The 23,152-nt window shown below is 42.2% G+C and overlaps 4 protein-coding genes across 9 annotated transcripts in view; 3 read left to right on the forward strand and 1 right to left on the reverse strand.

Annotated features, from left to right (window-relative positions):
• Nucleotides 1–7,680, reverse strand: part of pald1a (phosphatase domain containing paladin 1a) — a 133,707-nt gene extending 126,027 nt beyond the window's left edge. Inside the window, exon 1 of one of the 2 annotated variants that reach the window (XM_029697496.1) lies at nucleotides 7,440–7,680. The gene's annotated coding sequence lies outside the window, so the exon portion shown is untranslated. The remainder of the gene's footprint in view (nucleotides 1–7,439) is intronic. The other variant, XM_029697495.1, reaches the window with a different exon arrangement.
• Nucleotides 7,681–8,754: 1,074 nt separating this feature from the next.
• On the forward strand, nucleotides 8,755–12,423 carry ndr2 (nodal-related 2). The gene is made up of 3 exons (XM_029697498.1): nucleotides 8,755–9,025; nucleotides 10,687–11,627; nucleotides 11,972–12,423. The coding sequence occupies exons 1-3, from the start codon at nucleotides 8,755–8,757 to the stop codon at nucleotides 12,122–12,124; spliced, it is 1,365 nt and encodes a 454-aa protein (XP_029553358.1). The 3' UTR covers nucleotides 12,125–12,423.
• Nucleotides 12,424–13,427: 1,004 nt separating this feature from the next.
• Nucleotides 13,428–19,005, forward strand: lrrc20 (leucine rich repeat containing 20). 5 transcript variants are annotated; one of them, XM_029697504.1, is made up of 5 exons: nucleotides 13,428–13,449; nucleotides 14,512–14,604; nucleotides 16,192–16,341; nucleotides 17,197–17,364; nucleotides 18,280–18,824. In XM_029697504.1, exons 2-5 carry the CDS (start codon nucleotides 14,535–14,537, stop codon nucleotides 18,417–18,419), a joined length of 528 nt encoding a protein of 175 aa, XP_029553364.1. In that variant the 5' UTR covers nucleotides 13,428–13,449; nucleotides 14,512–14,534; the 3' UTR covers nucleotides 18,420–18,824. The 5 variants fall into 5 exon arrangements, with proteins under 5 accessions (XP_029553364.1, XP_029553361.1, XP_029553362.1 ...); XM_029697501.1 differs by lacking the exon at nucleotides 13,428–13,449 and adding an exon at nucleotides 13,672–13,973; XM_029697502.1 differs by lacking the exon at nucleotides 13,428–13,449 and adding an exon at nucleotides 14,023–14,173.
• A 1,745-nt stretch (nucleotides 19,006–20,750) lies between these two features.
• Nucleotides 20,751–23,152, forward strand: part of ppa1a (inorganic pyrophosphatase 1a) — a 10,422-nt gene continuing 8,020 nt past the window's right edge. The window contains exons 1-2 of the mRNA XM_029697505.1: nucleotides 20,751–20,962; nucleotides 21,285–21,349. Coding sequence (XP_029553365.1) covers nucleotides 20,806–20,962; nucleotides 21,285–21,349 — 222 coding nt within the window. The 5' untranslated portion in view covers nucleotides 20,751–20,805. The remainder of the gene's footprint in view (nucleotides 20,963–21,284; nucleotides 21,350–23,152) is intronic.

A 23,152-nucleotide genomic window follows, 5' to 3' on the forward strand; every position in this document is an offset into this window, starting at 1 on the left:
ATTATTATGAAAACTTGAAATCGGCCCTAATTCATGGGCCATTCCGATTAATCGGTTGACCTCTACTTCTTTAGTGTTGTTTACACTCTTCCAGATGGTCAGTAAATTATAATATGGTAATCTACCAGCACCTGTTTGGCACACATAATACTCACACAACGCCTGAACCTATACCCTCCTTTATCTGGATCTCCTGTAGTTTCTACAACTAAGTCAAATGTCTTCAACAGATCTGACTTCCCCTCTTCCTCCTGAGCAGCCACTAAACAGTCGCCCGCTTCGAGTTTCTTTTTTTAGAACGTCCTCCGCATCCATTTTGCTATCATGTGATACTGTGTTGGGAGTTTGTTATAACCAAATGTATTAATGTGATGATGATGTGCTATAGGTCAGGTCCTATTGGTCACATGAAAGCAATGCTTACGTGTTTCACAGAAAGAGATCAAAGGTTGAGAGAATAGGGAATGTTTTGCCTAAACTAATGAAGGATTTTGATGAGATAACTTTTCAGTAATTTGCTGTGGTGCCTTTTCGCTGCAGTAGGGAGGAGAGAGAGACAACGTGCACCAGTCACAGGCACTCGCTGTCATTTTCTAACACAGTGTGACCATCGGGCTCCTTCTTCAGTCATTTGTCTATTATTTAATCAAACAGTGTGCTTAAAGCATCAGACAAGCTGTGAATATGTAGCTGACTTTATTCAAACACATAGGTTGTGTCTGTCTATGTACAGTGCATTTGGAAAGTATTCAGACCCCTTGACTTTTTCCACACTGTTACATTACAGCATTATTCTGAAATGGATTTACCTACACACAATACCCCATAATGACATCACAATACCCCATAATGACATCACAATACCCCATAATGACATCACAATACCCCATAATGACATCACAATACCCCATAATGACAAAGCAAAAACAGGTTTTTAGAGATTTTTGCAAATGTATAAAACATAAAAAACAGAAATACCTTACATAAATATTCAGACCCGTTGCTATGAGACTTGAAATTGAGCTTGGGTGCATTCTGTTTCCATTTATGTTCTACAACTTGATTGGAGTCCACCTGTGGTAAATTCAATTGATTGGACATGATTTGGAAAGGCACACACACACACACACACACACACACCTGTCTATATAAAAGGTACCAAAGTTGACAGTGCATGTCAGAGCAAAAACCAAGCCATGAGGTCGAAGGAATTGTCTGCAGAGCCCCGAGACATGATTGTGTCGAGGCACAGATCTGGGGAAGGGTACCAAAACATTTCTGCAGCATTGAAGGTCCCCAAGAACATAGTGACCTCCATTATTCTTAAATAGAAGAAGTTTGGAACCACCGAGACTCTTCCACTCCTCAGTAAAAGGCACACGGCAGCCTGCTTTGAGTTTGCCAAAAGGCACCTAAAGACTCTCAGATCATGAGAAACAAGATTCTCTGGTCTGATGAAACCAAGATTGAACTCTTTGGCCTGAATGCCAAGCGTCACCTCTGGAGGAAACCTGCCACCATCCCTAAGGTGAAGCATAGAGCATGGAGGCATCATGCTGTGGTGATGTTTTTCAGCTGCAGGGACTGAGAGACTAGTCAGGATTGAGGGAAAGATGAACAGAGCAAAGTACAGAGAGATCCTTGATGAAAATCTGTTCCAGAGCACTCAGGACCACAGACTGGGGCGAAGGTTCACCTTCCAACAGGACAACGACCCTAAGCACACAGACAAGACAATGCAGGAGTGGCTTCGGGACAAGTCTCTGAATGTCCTTGAGTGGCACAGCCAGAGCCCGGACTTGGACCCGATCGAACACCTCTGGAGAGACCTGAAAATAGCTGTGCAGCAACACTCCCCATCCAACCTGATAGAGCTTGAGAGGATCTGCAGAGAAGAATGGGAGAAACTCCCCGAAAACAGGTGTGCCAAGCTTGTAGCGTCATACCCAAGAAGATTCACAGCCAAAGGTGCTTCAACAAAAGGACTGAGTAAAGGGTCTGAATACTTATACATTTGCAAAATAATCCTAAAAACCTGTTTTTGCTTTGTCATTATGGGGTATTGTGTGTAGATTGAAAAAAACTGATGTAATCCATTTTAGAATAAGGCTGTAACGTAACAAAATGTGGAAAAGGTTGAGGGGTCTGAATACTTTCCGAATGCACATTTCGACCAATCAACTATCGGTTGAGTACAATGGTATTTTTTTGTTTGTTTGTTTTTATTCAGAGACAGCCCTAAAATAATTAAAAATGACACAGAAAACATCAGGAGAGAACTAACCTACTTTTTCTCAGGGAAAAATCATCTGCTAAAATGGCATAAATGTATATTATTACTTAACACCATATTCTTATACAAGACAGAGCTTGACTATAGAACCGCCACAACATGGAATAATTCCAAGCACCTACGATGAGTCACCTACTTACACTTAATAATGAGATCTTTAACAAGGTGCCACAACAAATCATCTACAATTAAATGTGATTGACGGCAGGGAATACATTATGTGCTTTTAAAATCATTGGAGATTAGAGGACCCTTAAGTGCATCAAATGCCTGTTCGTGTACCAGTACATAGAGGAACACTAGGTTCAAATGGCACCCTATTCCCTATATAGTGCACTATATACACACACACACAGTTTACATTTACATTACGTTTACCAACATTAGGAACACCTTCCTAATTTTGAGTTGCACCCTTTTGCCCTCAGAACAGCCTCAATTCGTTGGGGCATCCACAGGGATGCTGGCCCACGTTGACTCCATTGCTTCCCACAGTTGTGTTAAGTTGGCTGGATGTCCTTTGGGTGGTGGACCATTCTTGATAAACACAGGAAACTGCTGAGCGTGAAAAACCCAGCAGCGTTGCAGTTCTTGACACACTCGAACTGGTGCTCCTGGCACCTACTACCAAACCCCGTTCAAAGGCACGTACATTTTTTATCTTGCCCATTCACCCTCTGAATGGCACACACACGCAATGTTCTCCAGGCTTAAAAATCATTCTTTAACTTGTCTCCTCTCCTTCATCTACACTGATTGAAGTGGATTTAACAGGTGACATCAATAAGGGATCATAGCTTTCACCTGGATTCACCTGGTCAGTCTATGTCATGGAAAACGTAGTTGTTCCTAATGTTTTGCACTCGCATACCCCTAGAGCATCGAGCCAGCGGGGTGGTGGCACTGGAATCCTCATCTCTCCCAAGTGGACATTCTCTCTTTCTCCCCTGACCCATCTGTCTATCTCCTCATTTGAATTCCATGCTGTCACAGTTACCAGCCCTTTCAAGCTTAACATCCTCATCATTTATCGCCCTCCAGGTTCCCTTGGAGAGTTCATCAATGAGCTTGACGCCTTGATAAGTTCCTTCCCTGAGGATGGCTCACCTCTCACAGTTCTGGGTGACTTTAACCTCCCCACGTCTACCTTCGACTCATTCCTCTCTGCCTCCTTCTTTCCACTCCTCTCCTCTTTTGACCTCACCCTCTCACCTTCCCCCCCTACTCACAAGGCAGGCAATACGCTTGACCTCATCTTCACTAGATGCTGTTCTTCCACTAATCTCATTGCAACTCCTCTCCAAGTCTCCGACCACTACCTTGTATCCTTTTCCCTCTCGCTCTCATCAAAAACTTCTCACTCTGCCCCTACTCGGATGGTATTGCGCCGTCCCAACCTTCGCTCTCTCTCTCCTGCTACTCTCTCATCTTCCATCCTATCATCTCTTCCCTCTGCTCAAACCTTCTCCAACCTATCTCCTGATTTTGCCTCCTCAACCCTCCTCTCCTCCCTCTCTGCATCCTTTGATTTTCTCTGTCCCCTATCCTCCAGGCCGGCTCGGTCCTCCCCTCCTGCTCCGTGGCTCGACGACTCACTGCGAGCTCACAGAACAGGGCTCCGGGCAGCCGAGCGGAAATGGAGGAAAACTCGCCTCCCTGCGGACCTCGCATCCTTTCACTCCCTCCTCTCTACATTTTCCTCTTCTGTCTCTGCTGCTAAAGCCACTTTCTACCACTCTAAATTCCAAGCATCTGCCTCTAACCCTAGGAAGCTTTTTGCTACCTTCTCCTCCCTCCTGAATCCTCCTCCCCCTCCCCCCCCTCCTCCCTCACTGCGGATGACTTCGTCAACCATTTTGAAAAGAAGGTTGACGACATCCGATCCTCGTTTGCTAAGTCAAGCGACACCGCTGGTCCTGCTCACACTGCCCTACCCTGTGCTTTGACCTCTTTCTCCCCTCTCTCTCCAGATGAAATCTCGCGTCTTGTGACGGCCGGCCGCCCAACAACCTGCCCACTCGACCCTATCCCCTCCTCTCTTCTCCAGACCATTTCCGGAGACCTTCTCCCCTACCTCACCTCGCTCATCAACTCATCCTTGACCGCTGGCTACGTCCCTTCCGTCTTCAAGAGAGCGAGAGTTGCACCCCTTCTGAAAAAACCTACACTCGATCCCTCCGATGTCAACAACTACAGACCAGTATCCCTTCTTTCTTTTCTCTCCAAAACTCTTGAACGTGCCGTCCTTGGCCTTCTCTCTTGTTATCTCTCTCAGAATGACCTTCTTGATCCAAATCAGTCAGGTTTCAAGACTGGGCATTCAACTGAGACTGCTCTTCTCTGTGTCACGGAGGCTCTCCGCACTGCTAAAGCTAACTCTCTCTCCTCTGCTCTCATCCTTCTAGACCTATCTGCTGCCTTTGATACTGTGAACCATCAGATCCTCCTCTCCACCCTCTCCGAGCTGGGCATCTCCGGCGCGGCCCACGCTTGGATTGCGTCCTACCTGACAGGTCGCTCCTACCAGGTGGCGTGGCGAGAAGCTGTCTCCGCACCACGTGCTCTCACCACTGGTGTCCCCCAGGGCTCTGTTCTAGGCCCTCTCCTATTCTCGCTATACACCAAGTCACTTGGCTCTGTCATATCCTCACACGGTCTCTCCTATCATTGCTATGCAGACGACACACAATTAATCTTCTCCTTTCCCCCTTCTGACAACCAGGTGGCGAATCGCATCTCTGCATGTCTGGCAGACATATCAGTGTGGATGACGGATCACCACCTCAAGCTGAACCTCGGCAAGACGGAGCTGCTCTTCCTCCCGGGGAAGGACTGCCCGTTCCATGATCTCGCCATCACGGTTGACAACTCCCTTGTGTCCTCCTCCCAGAGTGCTAAGAACCTTGGCGTGATCCTGGACAACACCCTGTCGTTCTCCACTAACATCAAGGCGGTGACCCGATCCTGTAGGTTCATGCTCTACAACATTCGCAGAGTACGACCCTGCCTCACACAGGAAGCGGCGCAGGTCCTAATCCAGGCACTTGTCATCTCCCGTCTGGATTACTGCAACTCGCTGTTGGCTGGGCTCCCTGCCTGTGCCATCAAACCCCTACAACTCATCCAGAACGCCGCAGCCCGTCTGGTGTTCAACCTTCCCAAGTTCTCTCACGTCACCCCGCTCCTCCGCTCTCTCCACTGGCTTCCAGTTGAAGCTCGCATCCGCTACAAGATCATGGTGCTTGCCTACGGAGCTGTGAGGGGAACGGCACCTCCGTACCTTCAGGCTCTGATCAGGCCCTACACCCAAACAAGGGCACTGCGTTCATCCACCTCTGGCCTGCTCGCCTCCCTACCTCTGAGGAAGCACAGTTCCCGCTCAGCCCAGTCAAAACTGTTCGCCGCTCTGGCACCCCAATGGTGGAACAATCTCCCTCACGATGCCAGGACAGCGGAGTCAATCACCACCTTCCGGAGACACCTGAAACCCCACCTCTTTAAGGAATACCTGGGATAGGATAAAGTAATCCTTCTAACCCCCCGCCCCCTTTAAAGGATTTAGATGCACTATTGTAAAGTGTTTGTTCTACTGGATATTATAGGTGAATGCACCAATTTGTAAGTCGCTCTGGATAAGAGCGTCTGCTAAATGACTTAAATGTAAATGTAAATGTATATTGGGAATAGGGTTCCATCAGAGAGGAAGCCTGGGGAATAGTCTCTTGACTACCAACAAGAGCCCTATAGTAGTTGGTCAGGTCCAACTTGGCTCGCTTTTTGTTTTGTCTGGTCAATAGAGGTCAACAGCTTGTAGTCCTAAAACCTGGAAATGAGTTACGTCTGGTTCGTTCAGCCATCCCTATGGGAAATATTTATGGGGAAAGAAAAGGGTTTTTGGAATAAATTCTGAAATTAAGTTCTGAGGTTAACACAGGTTTAGGAGATTGTATACGTTTCGTTCTATGAGATAATCAGTCAGTTAACATGACATTTTAATTATGAAGCCTTTGTGGGTTTAAAAAAAAAAATAATTACATACATTTTTTTTTTAAATCACTAAAAAGTGACGTAAGCTGATGAAGATGATCTCATATAAAAAAATTTAAAAGTATGAGATCTCCTAAACCTGTGTTTACCACAGACCTTATTTTCGGCCAAAAACGCCATTAATTTTCCCCCATAGGCTTTGTCCAAAGAACCATGGCGGAGTTAATGCCTACAGAAAGACGCCATTTCTCTCTCTCTATGTGGCTCCATTATTTTTGATTAAAGGAAGGGGAGGAGCAGGGCGGTGTCAACAACAGTATCGATATGTTGTAATGGCTTGATTGATCTTCATAATCACTTTTCATTTGGAGTTTGACAAGATTAAAAATGTAGCGCCTAGTCTCTGTGTCTATGCAGAGTAACGAACATTAAACAACATCTTGCTTTATTTGATGTGTCTAATTCGAGAGCTTGGCAAATCACTCCATTAGGTTTAAACGGGGGGTTTAAATGGGGGTTTAAAAGGGACATCAAACGTAAAGGACATTTCAATTGCCGTCCAAATCACCTGCTCTATTTACATAAACTTAGTCTAACAAACTAATCGCTAAATACTGAACTGTATTTGTAGCACAGTAACGGACCTAAGAGGTGTTAAACACCTGAACAGGTCTACTGAAAGTGTAAAAGCCCCAATAATCATTTAGTCCACCGAAGAGTTATCATTTGAATATTACACACCTATTAGCCAATGAACAGCGTCCCCATCTGTATGCATTCCACCCCCCAGCCGCCATGGACAATGAATGATAGGTTGGTACTTCAAACAAGTTTACTGGAACAATTTAAACCATTTTGGGGCTACATCAGACATGACTGGGTCGACATACAATAGCCTATCGAAGGAGACTGGAGGAGGCATGGAGGGAGGGCGGCCAAGCCAACCACATGCCACAAACTGCAACTTTAGACCACATTTGATTTTGTTTGATGCAACGTGGTCGTGCACTGACCGCGCGTACCGACATGAGTACACACACCTCACATTTGGCTAACATATCCACATAAACACAAACTCGAATACGGATGTTTTACAGTTTAGCCTACCAATGTGCGCGTGGACACGGGAAACGAGACAGGACTGTAAAAATGTACTCACCATTTCACTCGGAAGAACCGTGTATGCTCCAAAAATCACTCATTAGTCGGATGTTTCAATAAACGTAAGAAACGTGATTTAAAGCAGCGGTTTGTGTTTTATTTCAGGGATAGTTTCTTCCACGTATTTGTCTACCTATACGGTCCTTTCTCGCAGATTGTCGGAGGAAAGGATTTCCACTATCTGAATAAAAGCAGGGGCTGGGCATGCGCACTAAGAGGAATGGTTTTTGTCCGTTGAGCGTTCAATCCACTGTTCTTTTCACGCCGAGACGCAGAGCGCAATATTTATAATAGTCTATAATAAAACACAAAAAGACAGAATTGTATTTGCCCACACAGGCCTATTGATATCATGCTATTAATGGTATTACAATAACATTGCCCCTCGAACCTATTAAAAGTCTACATGCCTAAACTGAAGAACTACATGCCTAAACTTTTATATCATAATAAATAAGATTATATAGACAGATTCTAGATCAGAACTCATAACTCTGAGATGCTTTGTGGATACGGGCCCCGATTCTAGATCAGAACTCATAACTCTGAGATGCGTTGTGGATACGGGCCCCGATTCTAGATCAGAACTCATAACTCTGAGATGCTTTGTGGATACGGCCCCGATTCTAGATCAGAACTCATAACTCTGAGATGCGTTGTGCATACGGGCCCCGATTCTAGATCAGAACTCATAACTCTGAGATGCTTTGTGGATACGGCCCTGATTCTAGATCAGAACTCATAACTCTGAGATGCTTTGTGGATACGGCCCCGATTCTAGATCAGAACTCATAACTCTGAGATGCTTTGTGGATAAGCCCCAGAAATACTATGAAAAACATTTGTGAGAAAGACTATATAGGCTTATGTCCATAGAATGAATAGTAATCTTTTGTCATAACCAGCTTGCTCTTCGTTTTCAGAAAGCAGAATGTATAGGTTTGTCAAATTAAAACCCTTAACCCTAATCTATAGCCTAACTGATTGATTGGAATGAATATATTTCATATGGAAAGTGAACGTAGCTGAAGGCTGATAAAACCAGGGGACATTTGAAAGAGCTATTGATGAGAAAGGTGCTACTGGGAACCTTTGCTCACTGGTCGTTCTAAACACACGTCATCCAGTCATTGGCTTGGGCATCTCATTAACAAGTGAATGGATGATGACCTGCCTTGCCACAAGCCTTGAAGACGCATGTCAATTTCCTTTAATGTTCGCGGCTACTTGTTAAATATGCGTGGTGCGGGAGGGGTATAAAAAGCCACGTTTATCTCAACCCATAGAATAATCTGTCATCCAATTTGACCAGCATGCGTTCATTGGGCGTTCTAGGTGTAGCACTATATGTCTCTCTGCTCATACTGCTGACTCAAGGAATTCACAAATCTAGAGATGGAGTTTATCACGGGACATCACGACGCTTTGCTATAGACCACCGTCCACCTGGATACCATCACCTGGCACCGAAGTATATGATGCACCTTTACCGGAATTACAAATCTAATCTCACTCGGCCTATAGACGTAATGGAGAAGAGCATCGCAAAACAAGCAGACACAGTCAAGAGTGTGATGGCAAAAAGTAAGATGACATTTGTTATAGTATAATAGCCTATAGGCATATTTATTCATTCGTTTAGTAGGGCATATAGGCTATATTCTTGACATGTAGCCCATACTGCCTGCCAGAATTTAGTTTAACACAGGAGAAAATAATAATAAATATCCTGTTTACGGCCTTTTATAATAGTTTATGGCCTATTGCCTAGCCTCCTCTAAGCCTAGTAAATTACATTTTGTTTTGCGCTATGTTTTGTTTGCATTATTTTTATTCTTCAAAAAAAGTTAGATCATGTTCTTGCTATGTTTGCGCACCACAGTGGCTGTCAAATCTCTCCGCCAGACGATCTCAAAGCGCTCCAATCCACATTCAGTTTTGTCGGCCTGAATAACCGTACAAGGATCAGCGTGTGAAAAGGCTGGTTTTCAGCCTAATTCTCAAAGCAAACCTCTTTTTTTCTTTAAATGGGAGATGTTGATTAGAAATGTTGCCAGACATGCCTATTCAAATCTGTTGTTAACTCAAATCAACAAGTCTCCTCAGTTCTTTTCACACTTCACTTGATTAGATTAAAGTGATGACCGAGACCCACATCTCGGGTCAGAGCGGGATTTTAACAACCTGTACCCTACATGTTCCACGGACCGCTCCGCTCCCAACACCACTAAATCTAATTTAACATCACTGCTAGGTGTTATAGTTGTTAACTATTTGTTTGAATGGAGGATATGCGGAAGCCGAGCTAAGGACGTGTTAAATTGATTGGTTTCGATCCGGTGTTTACTTTGAGTGGATTAGTCCTAGCCTCGTCGTCCTGTCGTTGTCGTTGTGTTATCCTTAAACTTCATAGTTTTATTTCCCCAGACATCAGATCTGAGCAAAACAGACCCATAAAGGAATGAAGATGTTTTGGTACAGTACCTTTAATCAACAAATAGACTATCAATTGCAACAATACATTAGATTTGAACAATAGTACAATAGTCTTTAATCTTCTTGATGAATTATGTACCACACCTCCAATGTCTTGTTCTTCTTTGCATCACAATTCATGTCCTAATTCACACATGTTGCTGTTGACCCCAGCCGATGGTAGATTCATCCACAAGCTAGTTGCCTAGTTACATTGAAAAACATGGTTGGAATTTCTATTTGCAAACATGCTTTACCAAGATCTAAAATTGCATTTCTTTAAAAATATTAAAACAATATTGTTTTTAGAATACAAGCATGTCTCATTCAGACTACTTAGATGTAAACCAGAAACAATATGCTAAATATTCTGCGTGAATTGCTGTCCAGGATTGAATAGAATTTGGGTATTCCTCCTAAATTAACAGTTTATTCATCAGCTCGATGGTTGTTTAAAAGCTCTTTTTACCAGTAAAAACATTTAACATGAATTATTATAATCTATTTTACCTTTAGTAGACCATTAAAGGGTTTGAAAAAGGTGGGTGACATAATAACTGATATTTGATTATATTTCTATATAGGCCTAATCTTAAAGTACTTAACATTGTATGGTGGTCCAGATGGATAACTTGGCTGTATGTTTGTCTAATAGACATGTATGTGAAGTACTTAGTTGACATGAGATCAGACCAGATGATAATGTTCAAATTAGTCAGTACAAATGTTGAAAAATCTGTTTTTTTTCTTCTTTTTCTTCTTTCCAATAGGTTTATTCCACAGATCCCGACGCTGGACTGCAACCTTTGACCTGACCACGTTATTGGCCGACGACCGGATCCAAGCAGCGGAGCTCAGGTTCAGGTTTCCCCGGGCGACGAGGGCTTCCAACATTACCGTGGAGATCTACCATCACCACGACTACCCGTGCAGGCAGACACAGGAGATCTGCCAGGAACACCAGCTGGTGGGATATCTCTCTGTCTCCTCTGTGATTAACTCCTCTCGGCACTGGAAGGTGTACAACCTCACTGATCCGCTGTTGAACTGGCTCGGCCAGGAACAGGTTTCCAGGAGCTCAATGAAGAGGAGATCACCAAACAAGACAAAGAGAGATGTGTTCTTCCCCAACCCTGTCCAGTTGGCTGGGTCTACAAGACAGCAGAACCCTGTCCAGTTGGCTGGGTCTAAAACACGGCAGAGTCCTGTCCAGTTGGCTGGGTCTAAAACACGGCAGAACCCTGTCCAGTTGGCTGGGTCTAAAACACGGCAGAGTCCTGTCCAGTTGGCTGGGTCTAAAACATGGCAGGGTCCGTGTGTGAGCGACAGAGCCTTGCTGGTTGTATTCTCTCATACAGGGTCAGAGGAGGGCTCCCAGGCCAAGGCTAGCCTCCTCCACACGGCCGAACAGTCCAAGTTCCTGTCCACCACCGAGCCCAAGAAGATCCGCAGGCCGAAGAGACACAAGAAAAAAAGGGGCCACTCAGGCCAGAGGGATCCACCGGACATGAGAGGTCCAGAGGTGTCCAGCGGAAACAATGAGATTGACCTGTCTCTCTGTCGAAGAGTTGATATGCATGTAGACTTCAATCAGATAGGCTGGGGGTCCTGGATTGTCTTCCCAAAGAAGTATAATGCCTATCGATGTGAGGGGATCTGTCCAAGTCCTTTGGGAGAAGACTTGAACCCAACAAATCATGCTTACATGCAGGTACGTTTCAATGTGTTTCTACGGGATTTTCCAAAATGTGTCATAGAATATACTGTTTTCAGATGTATCTTTACTGTTTTCAAATGTATCTTTACTGTTTTCAAATGTATCTTTACTGTTTTCAAATGTATCTTTACTGTTTTCAAATGTATCTTTACTGTTTTCAAATGTATCTTTACTGTTTTCAAATGTATCTTTACTGTTTTCAAATGTATCTTAACGGTACAAAGCTCCTTGATTATGTTACCATTGCTAGATACTATAGCAATGCTTCATACCTATTTGAAGTTGTTTGGCCATTTTTTTGCTCACAGATTGCTTCTTGACACTTGTTTTTCCTCTAGAGTCTCCTAAAACACTACCACCCTGAGCGGGTTCCCTCTGTGTGCTGCGCCCCCACCAAGATGAGTCCTCTAAGCATGCTGTATTATGAGAATGGAGAAATGCTGCTTCGCCATCACGAAGATATGGTTGTGGATGAATGTGGCTGCCTGTAGCCTCTGTCACAGGATTTAACCTGACCTTCAGTAAAGAAACGACCGGAGCAAATCCTGGGGTCGTCTTCTCACAACTGCTTGAGATTGAGACTACCACTCATCTCCTACGGAAACACACAACAGAGGGTTCCGGAAACTTTAGAGTGGCATTTCACTGACAGAACTATTATCCAAGAGTCTGTATCAGATGGTTGAAAACAATAAGAAAACACTTAAGTGTTAGTTCTTTGATTATTGTGACTGTGCACTCCTCAAGCAGTATGGCAGATGTCCTGTATGTTTAGAAAGCCTAGATATATATACAGTATGGATTTCTCTCAGAATGTGACTTATTTTATGTTACTGATTTTAGGAATCAGTAAGCGGACCTGCCATTTCATTATAAGTCATAGGAAATGGTGTTGTTCACCATTTAAGCACTGTTTATACTATAGTATACACCTACTGGGTGTAACAGAACATGGACATTATATTTATTGTAAATAATAATAAAATAAAGCTTGGGTATTTATGTTAATTTATTCCTCTCTCTGTTTTAGGAGGATTTCATCATAAATATGTTTATTGTAAAAATATTTTATTAGCTGATTAAAGTGTATGTATTTTGTAGGTAATATTTGTCATGTTATTCATTCATTAGTAACATAACATGTGCTTATGACTCTTGTCTATAAAAAACACGATATGTACATTCACTAGAATGACCTGTTGTGAACTCAGTTGTGAATATTCATTCATTCTAATTCTATGGGTTCTGGAGTTCTCTGAGTTGAGTGATGCACCATGCTGGATTGTTGGCATATTTACCTGAAACGACCACAGTATTATTAGACTGACAAGTGGGGCACAAAAAAATCTAATAATTCCTGACACAAAATAAACAAAGGTGGATGGAATTTCAGTTTTTCCAATGATCGAAAACTCTTTTTTTCCCCTTCTCAAAATCACCAATAAATACACAAAACTTCAGGAATATAAATACATTTTTCTGACTATAAATAGCCTACTTCTCAATAACTAAATCAGATATCAAGTACTAGGTAATAACTCATGTGTAACTGGTGAGAACGTGCAACAAGGACATTTTGAAAAAAAAGTACATTCACTAACAGCATCTTCTGGCCTCATTCACCTGCCATCCTATTCAGCATGACTGATTTAATGTTGAATGAACAGAGAGTACGTTTCAATACATGCCCATTGTCTTCAGCTCCATTGACAAAGAACACTGAATAGTTGACCAATCAGGGTTTTTCCAGAATAGTGGCTGTGGCAGGACAACTCTGTCATTACACAGCGGGCTAAATCCTAACCAGGATCCTAAGGTAGGTCAAACTCTGAACTTCCATGTTTATACTGTTCTAACTCAACAATCAGTTCATCTAGTCGTATATGTGCTATTAGTGCTGAGACACTGTACACTGTGATGACACAACTTGATACAACCTGACACCCGTTACAGCCTGATATTTATACAGATCAATCCTGCGTAACACATGGGCAGAATTTACATCTGTAGTCCTTCGCAGTTCTCTCTCTGAAACTTCCTTGTGCGCCTTTGACTCTCGTCAATACGGTAGCTTGTACTGTAGAAGCAATATAAATACAAGAGGCTAAAATAGTGTCTTTAAACTCAAATTACGCACAAAAACTGATTTTAACAATAACGTCGGAACAGGCCATCTGAAAAGTGCATCGATCGACTTTAGTTCAGCGTATCCTCTTTGGCTAAAAATACTCTCTCGCCAAATTTGACGGTGGTAGTTTGAAAATGAATGGATTTGATTGGACGGAGTCTTGACCTGACTTGCTAACATTTCCAGCTGTCAACCACAGTTAAAGTTTAAGGGTAAGTTGATCCACTTCCCGTCATACAGTATCTGCTGATTCTATTGTACAATCTATTATACAGATCTCCACCCGGACGTCGTTTGTGGAATTATGAGTAGGCTACATTAGGAAACTAGCAATTGAGCTATTACTACGAATTAAACTCGCTTTAATAGCTAACTAACTGTTGTAGCTCGCCTATAACTGGACGTGGGACAGGTGATGAAGTTATTCATGTGATTCCGTGTGAGCTTGTGTGAAGAGGACACAATGTTGCAGCAGTGGCTGACATATTGAACAAGATGCATTGTAACATTCTAATGTACTGTACAATAGAGGAAGGATCCTTGACACAAAATTGCAACTAGCAATCTTAGTATGCATGACCTGGTAACATATTGAAAATAGCTAATTACCAAATTGCATGAAAACAACCTTGTTAACCTGATGAATGAATGAATAATATTTTAATATGCCAAAGAAAATTCACTTGAAAATGTCTGGTTTGAAAATGTTTATCTGAAGTATTACAACGACTTCTCCCATCTCTACCCCAGGTGAGATTCGTAGACCGAGTATAATGGCAGAGGCTGTGGCCAATGTTGCCCGGAGGGTCAATGCAACAGTGGAAGAAGAGAAAGATACTCTGGGTAAGTTAATTAAATCCTCTGATTTAATTGATGTCTTTGTTATTTGTCACGTCCTGACCTAGATGTCATTTTCTATAGTAGAGTAGATCAGGGCGTGACAGGGGGTGTTTTGTGTTTTTCTATGTGTTCTATTTCTATGTTTAGTTCTAGTTTTTCTATTTCTATGTTGGGGTTGTCTGGGGTTGATCTCCAATTGGAGGCAGCTGGTCCTCGTTGCCTCTGATTGGAGATCATATTTAAGTAGGGGTTTTTCTTCCTGGGTTTTTGTGGGTAGTTGTTTTCCGTTTTGTATGTTACCTGATGGAACTGTTGGTGGTCGTTTTGTTGTTTTTGCTCCGTGTTTCATTAATAAAGTAAATATGAGCACTCTACACGCTGCGCCTTGGTCCCCTTTAGACGACCCGCGTTACATTATTATTCTACAATGTAGAAAATAGTAAAAAATACACCTACTCATTCAAGGGTTTTTCTTTATTTTTTGCTATTTTCTACATTATAGAATAATAGTGAATACATCAAAACTATGAAATTACACATATGGAATCATGTAGCAACCAACGAAGTGTTAAACAAATTCAAATATATTTTAGATGTTAGTTTCTTCAAAGTAGCCACACTTTGCCTTGACGACAGCTTTGAACACTCTTGGCATTCTCTCAACCATCTTCATGAGGAATGCTTGTTTAACACTTTTTTTTGGTTACTACATGATTCCATATGTGTTATTTCATAGTTGTGATGTCTTAACTATTATTCTACAATGTAGAAAATAGTACAAATAAAGAAAAAACCTTGAATGAGTAGGTGTGTCCAAACCTTTGACTGGTACTGTATATTATAATATTTTGTCAAATTTTCATTGTTGGTCATAAAAGACTGTAAAAACAGCAGTAAATCAACTCCAAGTGATTTTAATTGAAGAAATCTGTTTCCAAGTATTCCAACACATAATAGAGAGACATGCGATCGTTTACAAATGTAAGCAAGGTTCGAAATGATTATGTTTTAGTCAAACATTATATCTGTTTAGGCTTCTTGCGGTCAGTTAGCAGTCTACAAACTATTTGTAATTATGTTCCGGCCCCCCGACCATCCGCTCCAGGAGAAATCAGCCTGCAGTTGAATGTAGTTGATGATCCCTGATCTACTAGTACATCCAGTATGTTGAGTCTTACTACTTTCGGCCAGCAGATGACAGTAATGTGTTACCAAAAGCTCTACTTCCAGGATGATATTATGTTGTCCTCTCAGCCTGACTATGGGAATCCATTATATTCTTGTGAACTTAATTGCATATTTGACATAAGAACCAGAGGGTTGCAGTGACGTTAGATTTGAACAATGATTGGAGGTATGACTGTAAAGTTATATTGAAATAACCTCTTCAATATAACACTAATCTTCTTCAGCTCTAAGCCATGCTTTCTCATAACTACATCCCAAATACCACCCTATTCCCTATGTAGTACACTACTTTTGAACAGAGCCCTATGGGCCCTGGTCAAAAGTAGTGCACTAAATAGGGAATAGGGTGCCATTTGAGATGTAACCATGGCCATTCCTAATTGTTCTCCTTTATTTCTTTAGATCTGTCAAACTGCAAACTGATCAGTTTCCCAGATGGTGTATTCAGGGTCCTCAACAGCGTTGCAGAGAAGATACACATCATCACGTTGGCTGACAATGAGATGAAGGGAGTTACTAGCAAATTCTTCAAAACCTTCACTCAATTGAGAGGTAGCTATGCATGCATACTCCCCCCCCCCCCTAACTTAACATGTTTTAGTGGAGGGGCCTTTTATATAACACTATCACAAGATATCAGATTGATAGCTTTAAAGTTTTTATCTTTAAGGTAGCACGCATCTTTGTATAGCAGCCTAACACTAGCCTATGGCCAGTATAGCAGCTCACACTAGCCCGGGGCCACTATAGCAGCCTAACATTAGCTCGGGGCCAGTATAGCAGTTCACACTAGCCTGGGGCCAGTATAGCAGCCTAACACTAGCCTGGTGGCCAGCATAGCAGCCTAACACTAGCCTGGGGCCAGTATAGCAGCCTAACACTAGCCTGGGGCCAGTATAGCAGCCTAACACTAGCCTGGGGCCAGTATAGCAGCCTAACACTAGCCTGGGGCCAGTATAGCAGCCTAACACTAGCCTGGGGCCAGTATAGCAGCCTAACACTAGCCTGGGGCCAGTATAGCAGCCTAACACTAGCCTCGGGCCAGTATAGCAGCCTAACACTAGCATGGGGCCAGTATAGCAGCCTAACACTAGCTTGGGGCCAGTATAGCAGCCTTACACTAGCCTGGGGCCAGTATAGCAGCCTTACACAAGCCTGGGGCCAGTATAGCAGCCTAACACTATTCTGGTGGCTAGTCTGTTTCTGTTCACTTGCCAGCACCTTACGGAATTGTCATTGGCTTGGCAATAACAGAATGGAGTAGGCAAGAGCACAAACAGATCTGGGACCAGACTAGCCTAATATAGCAGTAATCGACAAATATTTGACTGAATGTATTGAATCTGTGCAAGGAATATTCAGGTAAGTTAGCTAGTGATTTAGCAGTATTTTCCAATACCTTTTCAGAACTGGATTTGCACGGCAATGTAATCACTAAACTGCCAGATGTAGTTGGGGATCTGCAACATCTGACCAGCATCAACTTGGCCAACAACAAGTTGTCTGTCTTCCCTGAGAGACTGACGGACATCCAGTCACTGGAACGAATCAACCTGGAAGGAAATGACATCACTGGTAAGATGGAGTCAGTGCTTCATTCCCATTCTCTACCCTTCTTCCAAGGATTTAAATGCATTGGATTGGTGTTACAATTGGCTGGAGGAAGTTAATACCGTTGGATTGGTGTTACAATTGGCTGGAGGAAGTTAATACCGTTGGATTGGTGTTACAATTGACTGAAGGGAGTTAATACCGTTGGATTGGTGTTAGAATTGGCTGGAGGCAGTTAATACCATTGGATTGGTGTTAGAATTGTATGGAGGGAGATAATACCTGTCACGTCCTGGCCAGTATAAGGGTTAATTGGTATTGTAGTTTGGTCAGGACGTGGCAGAGGGTATTTGTTTTATGTGGTTAGGGGTGGTGTTTTTTCTAAAGGGCATTTGATTTATGTATTCCGGGGTTTTTGGGCACTGTTCCTTGTTTATGTAATTCTATGTTTAGTCTAGATTATCTGTTTCTATGTTGAGTTAATGGGGTGGACTTCCAATTGAAGGCAGCTGTGTGGTGTTGCCTTTGATTGGAAGTCCTATATTAGTTGGGTGTGTTTGTCTGTGTATTGGTGGGAGATTGTTCTGTGTTTAGCCTTATGCTTTGCCAGACTGTTTTGTCGATCGTTATTTCTGTTTGTTATTTTGGTGTTCATTTTGTATTTATTAAAACGTCGAGATGAGCATACACATACCTGCTGCGTTTTGGTCCTCCTTCACCGACGACAACCGTGACAATACCGTTGGATTGGTGTTACAATTGGCCGGAGGCAGTTAATACCGTTGTTTAATCCGTGAGAGAAAGTGAGCAAGTGCAGAGAAGTGGGAGAAGTGTGGAGAATCAGGAACCAGCCATAATGACGCCTTTAGGCTCTTGTGAACATTCATTGGCTCTTTCTCAAATGTCTAAAAATGTGTCTTCTCCTCATCTCTCCCACAGAAGTCCCCATGGAAAAGTTGCAGGCCATGCCAGCTCTGAAGTGTATCAACTTGAAGTCAAATCCTTTGGACAACAACTTGTTAACTGCCATTCAACAATTTCCTCAAACATTTGAAATTCAAACTACAACAGACAACTAAGACCTTGTCGTCTTCTAAGATGGACATTTTATCCACACCTAGAGACAATGAAGATTGCATGCTGTGCCTTCAGACTTTTTCAATAGTACAATTAGTTGCTTTTGATTCTTCAGAGATTCAATTGTTTGTCCTCTATTTCATGACATATTTTCCCCCATCATGTTTGCTGTATGGGAACTATCAAACTTGAGGCCTGTCCAGAACAGAACACGTGAGCCTACTGTAGTTGCTGCCATTACTGAAAGTGCATTTGAGTTGGGCTCAGTTCACAGATGTTGCTGTTTACACTTTTCAGTAGCCTTCCCAGAGTGCACCAAGAGCTACACCGAGTACATAGTCCTTATTAACAATGGGCCTCAGTGTTTTCATCATCAAAGGAATGGCAATTAGGTGCTACGTCTTTTTTTAAATAATCTTCAACCAATCAGCATAACTGGAGAGATGTGCTGTCCCTCCTAGTGTAGATGACAACTAAATCAAGCAGTCTGAGTTCAGTGGCGTCACCCACTTTGGAGCTTCACATGTCCCTGTGAATGGACTTACTTTACTCATTTAGAAAACACTCAATAAATATTATTATTCCAAATTGTATTTGATCAGCTCCTTGGATTAATTTGCTTGCTAAATGTAGTCTATATAGTTTGATTGGTTGTTACAGTACCCCGTTGTGTGGAAATATATATATATATTATAATATATATTATATTAAAGTTGGAGACTTTCATAAGAGGGATGATGAACCAAGGCCAAATTCAAGGTAAGGAGTTGAGACCAGATAGCCCACCAGATAGGTAGATAACTGCATAACAAATTCTGTGCATGAAAACTAGGTTATTGTCTGTTTTCAGAGCATGAAGACTAGGTTATTATCTGTTTTCAGAGCATGAAGACTAGGTTATTATCTGTTTTCAGAGCATGAAGACCAGGTTATTGTCTGTTTTCAGAGCATGAAGACTAGGTTATTATCTGTTTTCAGAGCATGAATACCAGGTTTTTGTCTGTTTTCAGAGCATGAATACCAGGTTATTATCTGTTTTCAGAGCATGAAGACCAGGTTATTGTCTGTTTTCAGAGCATGAAGACCAGGTTATTATCTGTTTTCAGAGCATGAAGACTAGGTTATTATCTGTTTTCAGAGCATGAAGACCAGATTATTGTCTGTTTTCAGAGCATGAAGACTAGGTTATTATCTGTTTTCAGAGCATGAAGACTAGGTTATTATCTGTTTTCAGAGCATGAAGACCAGGTTATTATCTGTTTTCAGAGCATGAAGACCAGGTTATTATCTGTTTTCAGAGCATGAAGACCAGGTTAATATCTGTTTTCAGAGCATGAAGACTAGGTTATTATCTGTTTTCAGAGCATGAAGACTAGGTTATTATCTGTTTTCAGAGCATGAAGACTAGGTTATTATCTGTTTTCAGAGCATGAATAAGTGTATGATATTTATTTTATTTGCAATTACAATCTGTAAGATTGCCCTAAACACCATAGGTCTCTGGTCAAAAGCAGTGCACTATTTAGGGAATAGGGTGCCATTTGGGACTTACACAGGTGGTGAAAGGTCATGCCATGGACATAAGACTGGTCGAACTCTAACCACCAGTCAGCTCCATCTGTTTTAGTTGGAATGAAGAGGAACTCAGAAAGCCCTGACATTTAGGCCAGCTAACGCTGTTATATTGTATGTCTATTACATTATGGAGGGAACTGGGCATCAAAACACTTACCAACAAGGACAGTAATGTGTTGTATTTTGACTAGCCTCTGATGTAGTTGTCTTATACAGCAGTAGGGATCAGGGATTTACAAGGAAGCGGTAGGACTATACAGCAAAGGGATTAGGTTAGGCTACCAAGGACCAATTATAGCTTTCTCAAAGTCTAAATTCACCCACGTACTGTGCTATATTTAACTGTGCAGTTATTGTAACATTGAAGGTAGTTCCTTGTTCGCCGACTAACACAGAGCCTTGTAGACTTGCCCCCCCCCACCCCTTCTGTTGTCACACACACACACACACACACACACACACACACACACACACGCACAGGGACACCAGAGACACACACACATACACATACACACGCGCACACACACACGCGTACACACACGCACACACACACGCGTACACACACGCACACACACACACAGAGACACACACACACACACACACACACACAGAGACACATACACGCACACACACACACACAGACACACACACACACAGAGACACACACACACACACACAGAGACACACACACAGATCAAGCCTGACGTCACCAACCCCTGCCATGGCCTTAAGACGTGCACATGCCTCCTGCACACACTCCCTCCCGCTCCAACCTACGGTCTTAACCTACTAGTTAACCTGCATGACGAGGAGATGGGCTTCCCATTGTCTACTCCTACAGGTAGTACAGGAAATACGCCCACTAGCAGCAGTACCAAGGAGCAGACTGGACAAAATAAGGCAGTAGACATGAGCTTCACCATCGAGGAGAGGGGCAAGCCCAACACACTGGACTACAGGGTGTTTTTCAGTGAGTGACCAGCTCTTTAAATACATCACTGTATAGTGTAGAGCTAAAGACATTAGACTGTAGCTGTGTCTAGCTTGGTACGTAGTGAACTAGCTTAGTGGTGGTAGCTATACAGCTTGACATGTACATACTACAGTATGGCTCTCGTGCTACAGTATAGGCATCTACAGTATGTCCGTATGTGAGTCGACGACTTCCATGTTGGCGTAAGTCCCCCACATTACTGTTCATTAATAATCAGGTGGTTTGAAGTGACTGTAATGTATTAGTACAGTAGTATGTTTCTGATATACTGTGCATTCATCACTGCCTCTCTACACAGGAAATACTGAGGGAAAATACGTCTCTCCATTCCATGACATACCAATTTATGCAGATGAAGCTCAGGTATGGTGTGTGTGTGTGTGTGTGTGTGTGTGTGTGTGTGTGTGTGTGTGTGTGTGTGTGTGTGTGTGTGTGTGTGTGTGTGTGTGTGTGTGTGTGATTAAGCAACAATCATTATTTAATTGTGTTTTTCAACAGAAATGTGGTGATATCTGAAACATTGGTGTTAACCTTGACTATTTCCTCCAACAGAACATCTTCCATGATGTTGTTGAGTTAACTCTATGTCCTCCAACAGAACATCTTCCATGATGTTGTTGAGTTAACTCTATTTCCTCCAACAGAACATCTTCCATGATGTTGTTGAGTTAACTCTATGTCCTCCAACAGAACATCTTCCATGATGTTGTTGAGTTAACTCTATTTCCTCCAACAGAACATCTTCCATGATGTTGTTGAGTTAACTCTATTTCCTCCAACAGAACATCTTCCATGCTGTTGTTGAGTTAACTCTGACTATGTCCTCCAACAGAACATCTTCCATGATGTTGTTGAGTTAACTCTATGTCCTCCAACAGAACATCTTCCATGATGTTGTTGAGTTAACTCTATTTCCTCCAACAGAACATCTTCCATGCTGTTGTTGAGTTAACTCTGACTATGTCCTCCAACAGAACATCTTCCATGATGTTGTTGAGTTAACTCTATGTCCTCCAACAGAACATCTTCCATGATGTTGTTGAGTTAACTCTATTTCCTCCAACAGAACATCTTCCATGCTGTTGTTGAGTTAACTCTGACTATGTCCACCAACAGAACATCTTCCATGATGTTGTTGAGTTAACTCTATGTCCTCCAACAGAACATCTTCCATGATGTTGTTGAGTTAACTGACTATTTCCACCAACAGAACATCTTCCATGCTGTTGTTGAGTTAACTCTATTTCCTCCAACAGAACATCTTCCATGATGTTGTTGAGTTAACTCTATTTCCTCCAACAGAACATCTTCCATGATGTTGTTGAGTTAACTCTATTTCCTCCAACAGAACATCTTCCATGCTGTTGTTGAGTTAACTCTATGTCCTCCAACAGAACATCTTCCATGATGTTGTTGAGTTAACTCTATTTCCTCCAACAGAACATCTTCCATGATGTTGTTGAGTTAACTCTGACTATGTCCACCAACAGAACATCTTCCATGATGTTGTTGAGTTAACTCTATGTCCTCCAACAGAACATCTTCCATGCTGTTGTTGAGTTAACTCTATGTCCTCCAACAGAACATCTTCCATGCTGTTGTTGAGTTAACTCTATTTCCTCCAACAGAACATCTTCCATGATGTTGTTGAGTTAACTCTATTTCCTCCAACAGAACATCTTCCATGATGTTGTTGAGTTAACTCTATTTCCTCCAACAGAACATCTTCCATGATGTTGTTGAGTTAACTCTATGTCCTCCAACAGAACATCTTCCATGATGTTGTTGAGTTAACTCTATGTCCTCCAACAGAACATCTTCCATGATGTTGTTGAGTTAACTCTATTTCCTCCAACAGAACATCTTCCATGATGTTGTTGAGTTAACTCTATTTCCTCCAACAGAACATCTTCCATGATGTTGTTGAGTTAACTCTATTTCCTCCAACAGAACATCTTCCATGATGTTGTTGAGTTAACTCTATGTCCTCCAACAGAACATCTTCCATGATGTTGTTGAGTTAACTCTGACTATTTCCACCAACAGAACATCTTCCATGATGTTGTTGAGTTAACTCTATGTCCTCCAACAGAACATCTTCCATGATGTTGTTGAGTTAACTCTATGTCCTCCAACAGAACATCTTCCATGCTGTTGTTGAGTTAA

This window comes from Salmo trutta, chromosome 18 (assembly GCF_901001165.1).
Source record: "Salmo trutta chromosome 18, fSalTru1.1, whole genome shotgun sequence".
NCBI lineage: Eukaryota > Metazoa > Chordata > Actinopteri > Salmoniformes > Salmonidae > Salmo > Salmo trutta.

Bases quoted from the DNA above. Each gene is read 5' to 3' on its own strand.
- ndr2 (XM_029697498.1), top strand. From the start codon at position 8,755: ATGCGTTCATTGGGCGTTCTAGGTGTAGCACTATATGTCTCTCTGCTC. The intron at 9,026-10,686 runs GTAAGATGACAT...TCTTTCCAATAG, and splicing joins CAAGAGTGTGATGGCAAAAA to GTTTATTCCACAGATCCCGA. The intron at 11,628-11,971 runs GTACGTTTCAAT...TTTTTCCTCTAG, and splicing joins CAAATCATGCTTACATGCAG to AGTCTCCTAAAACACTACCA.
- lrrc20 (XM_029697500.1), top strand. The intron at 14,605-16,191 runs GTAAGTTAATTA...TTATTTCTTTAG, and splicing joins AGAAGAGAAAGATACTCTGG to ATCTGTCAAACTGCAAACTG. The intron at 17,365-18,279 runs GTAAGATGGAGT...TCTCTCCCACAG, and splicing joins GGAAGGAAATGACATCACTG to AAGTCCCCATGGAAAAGTTG.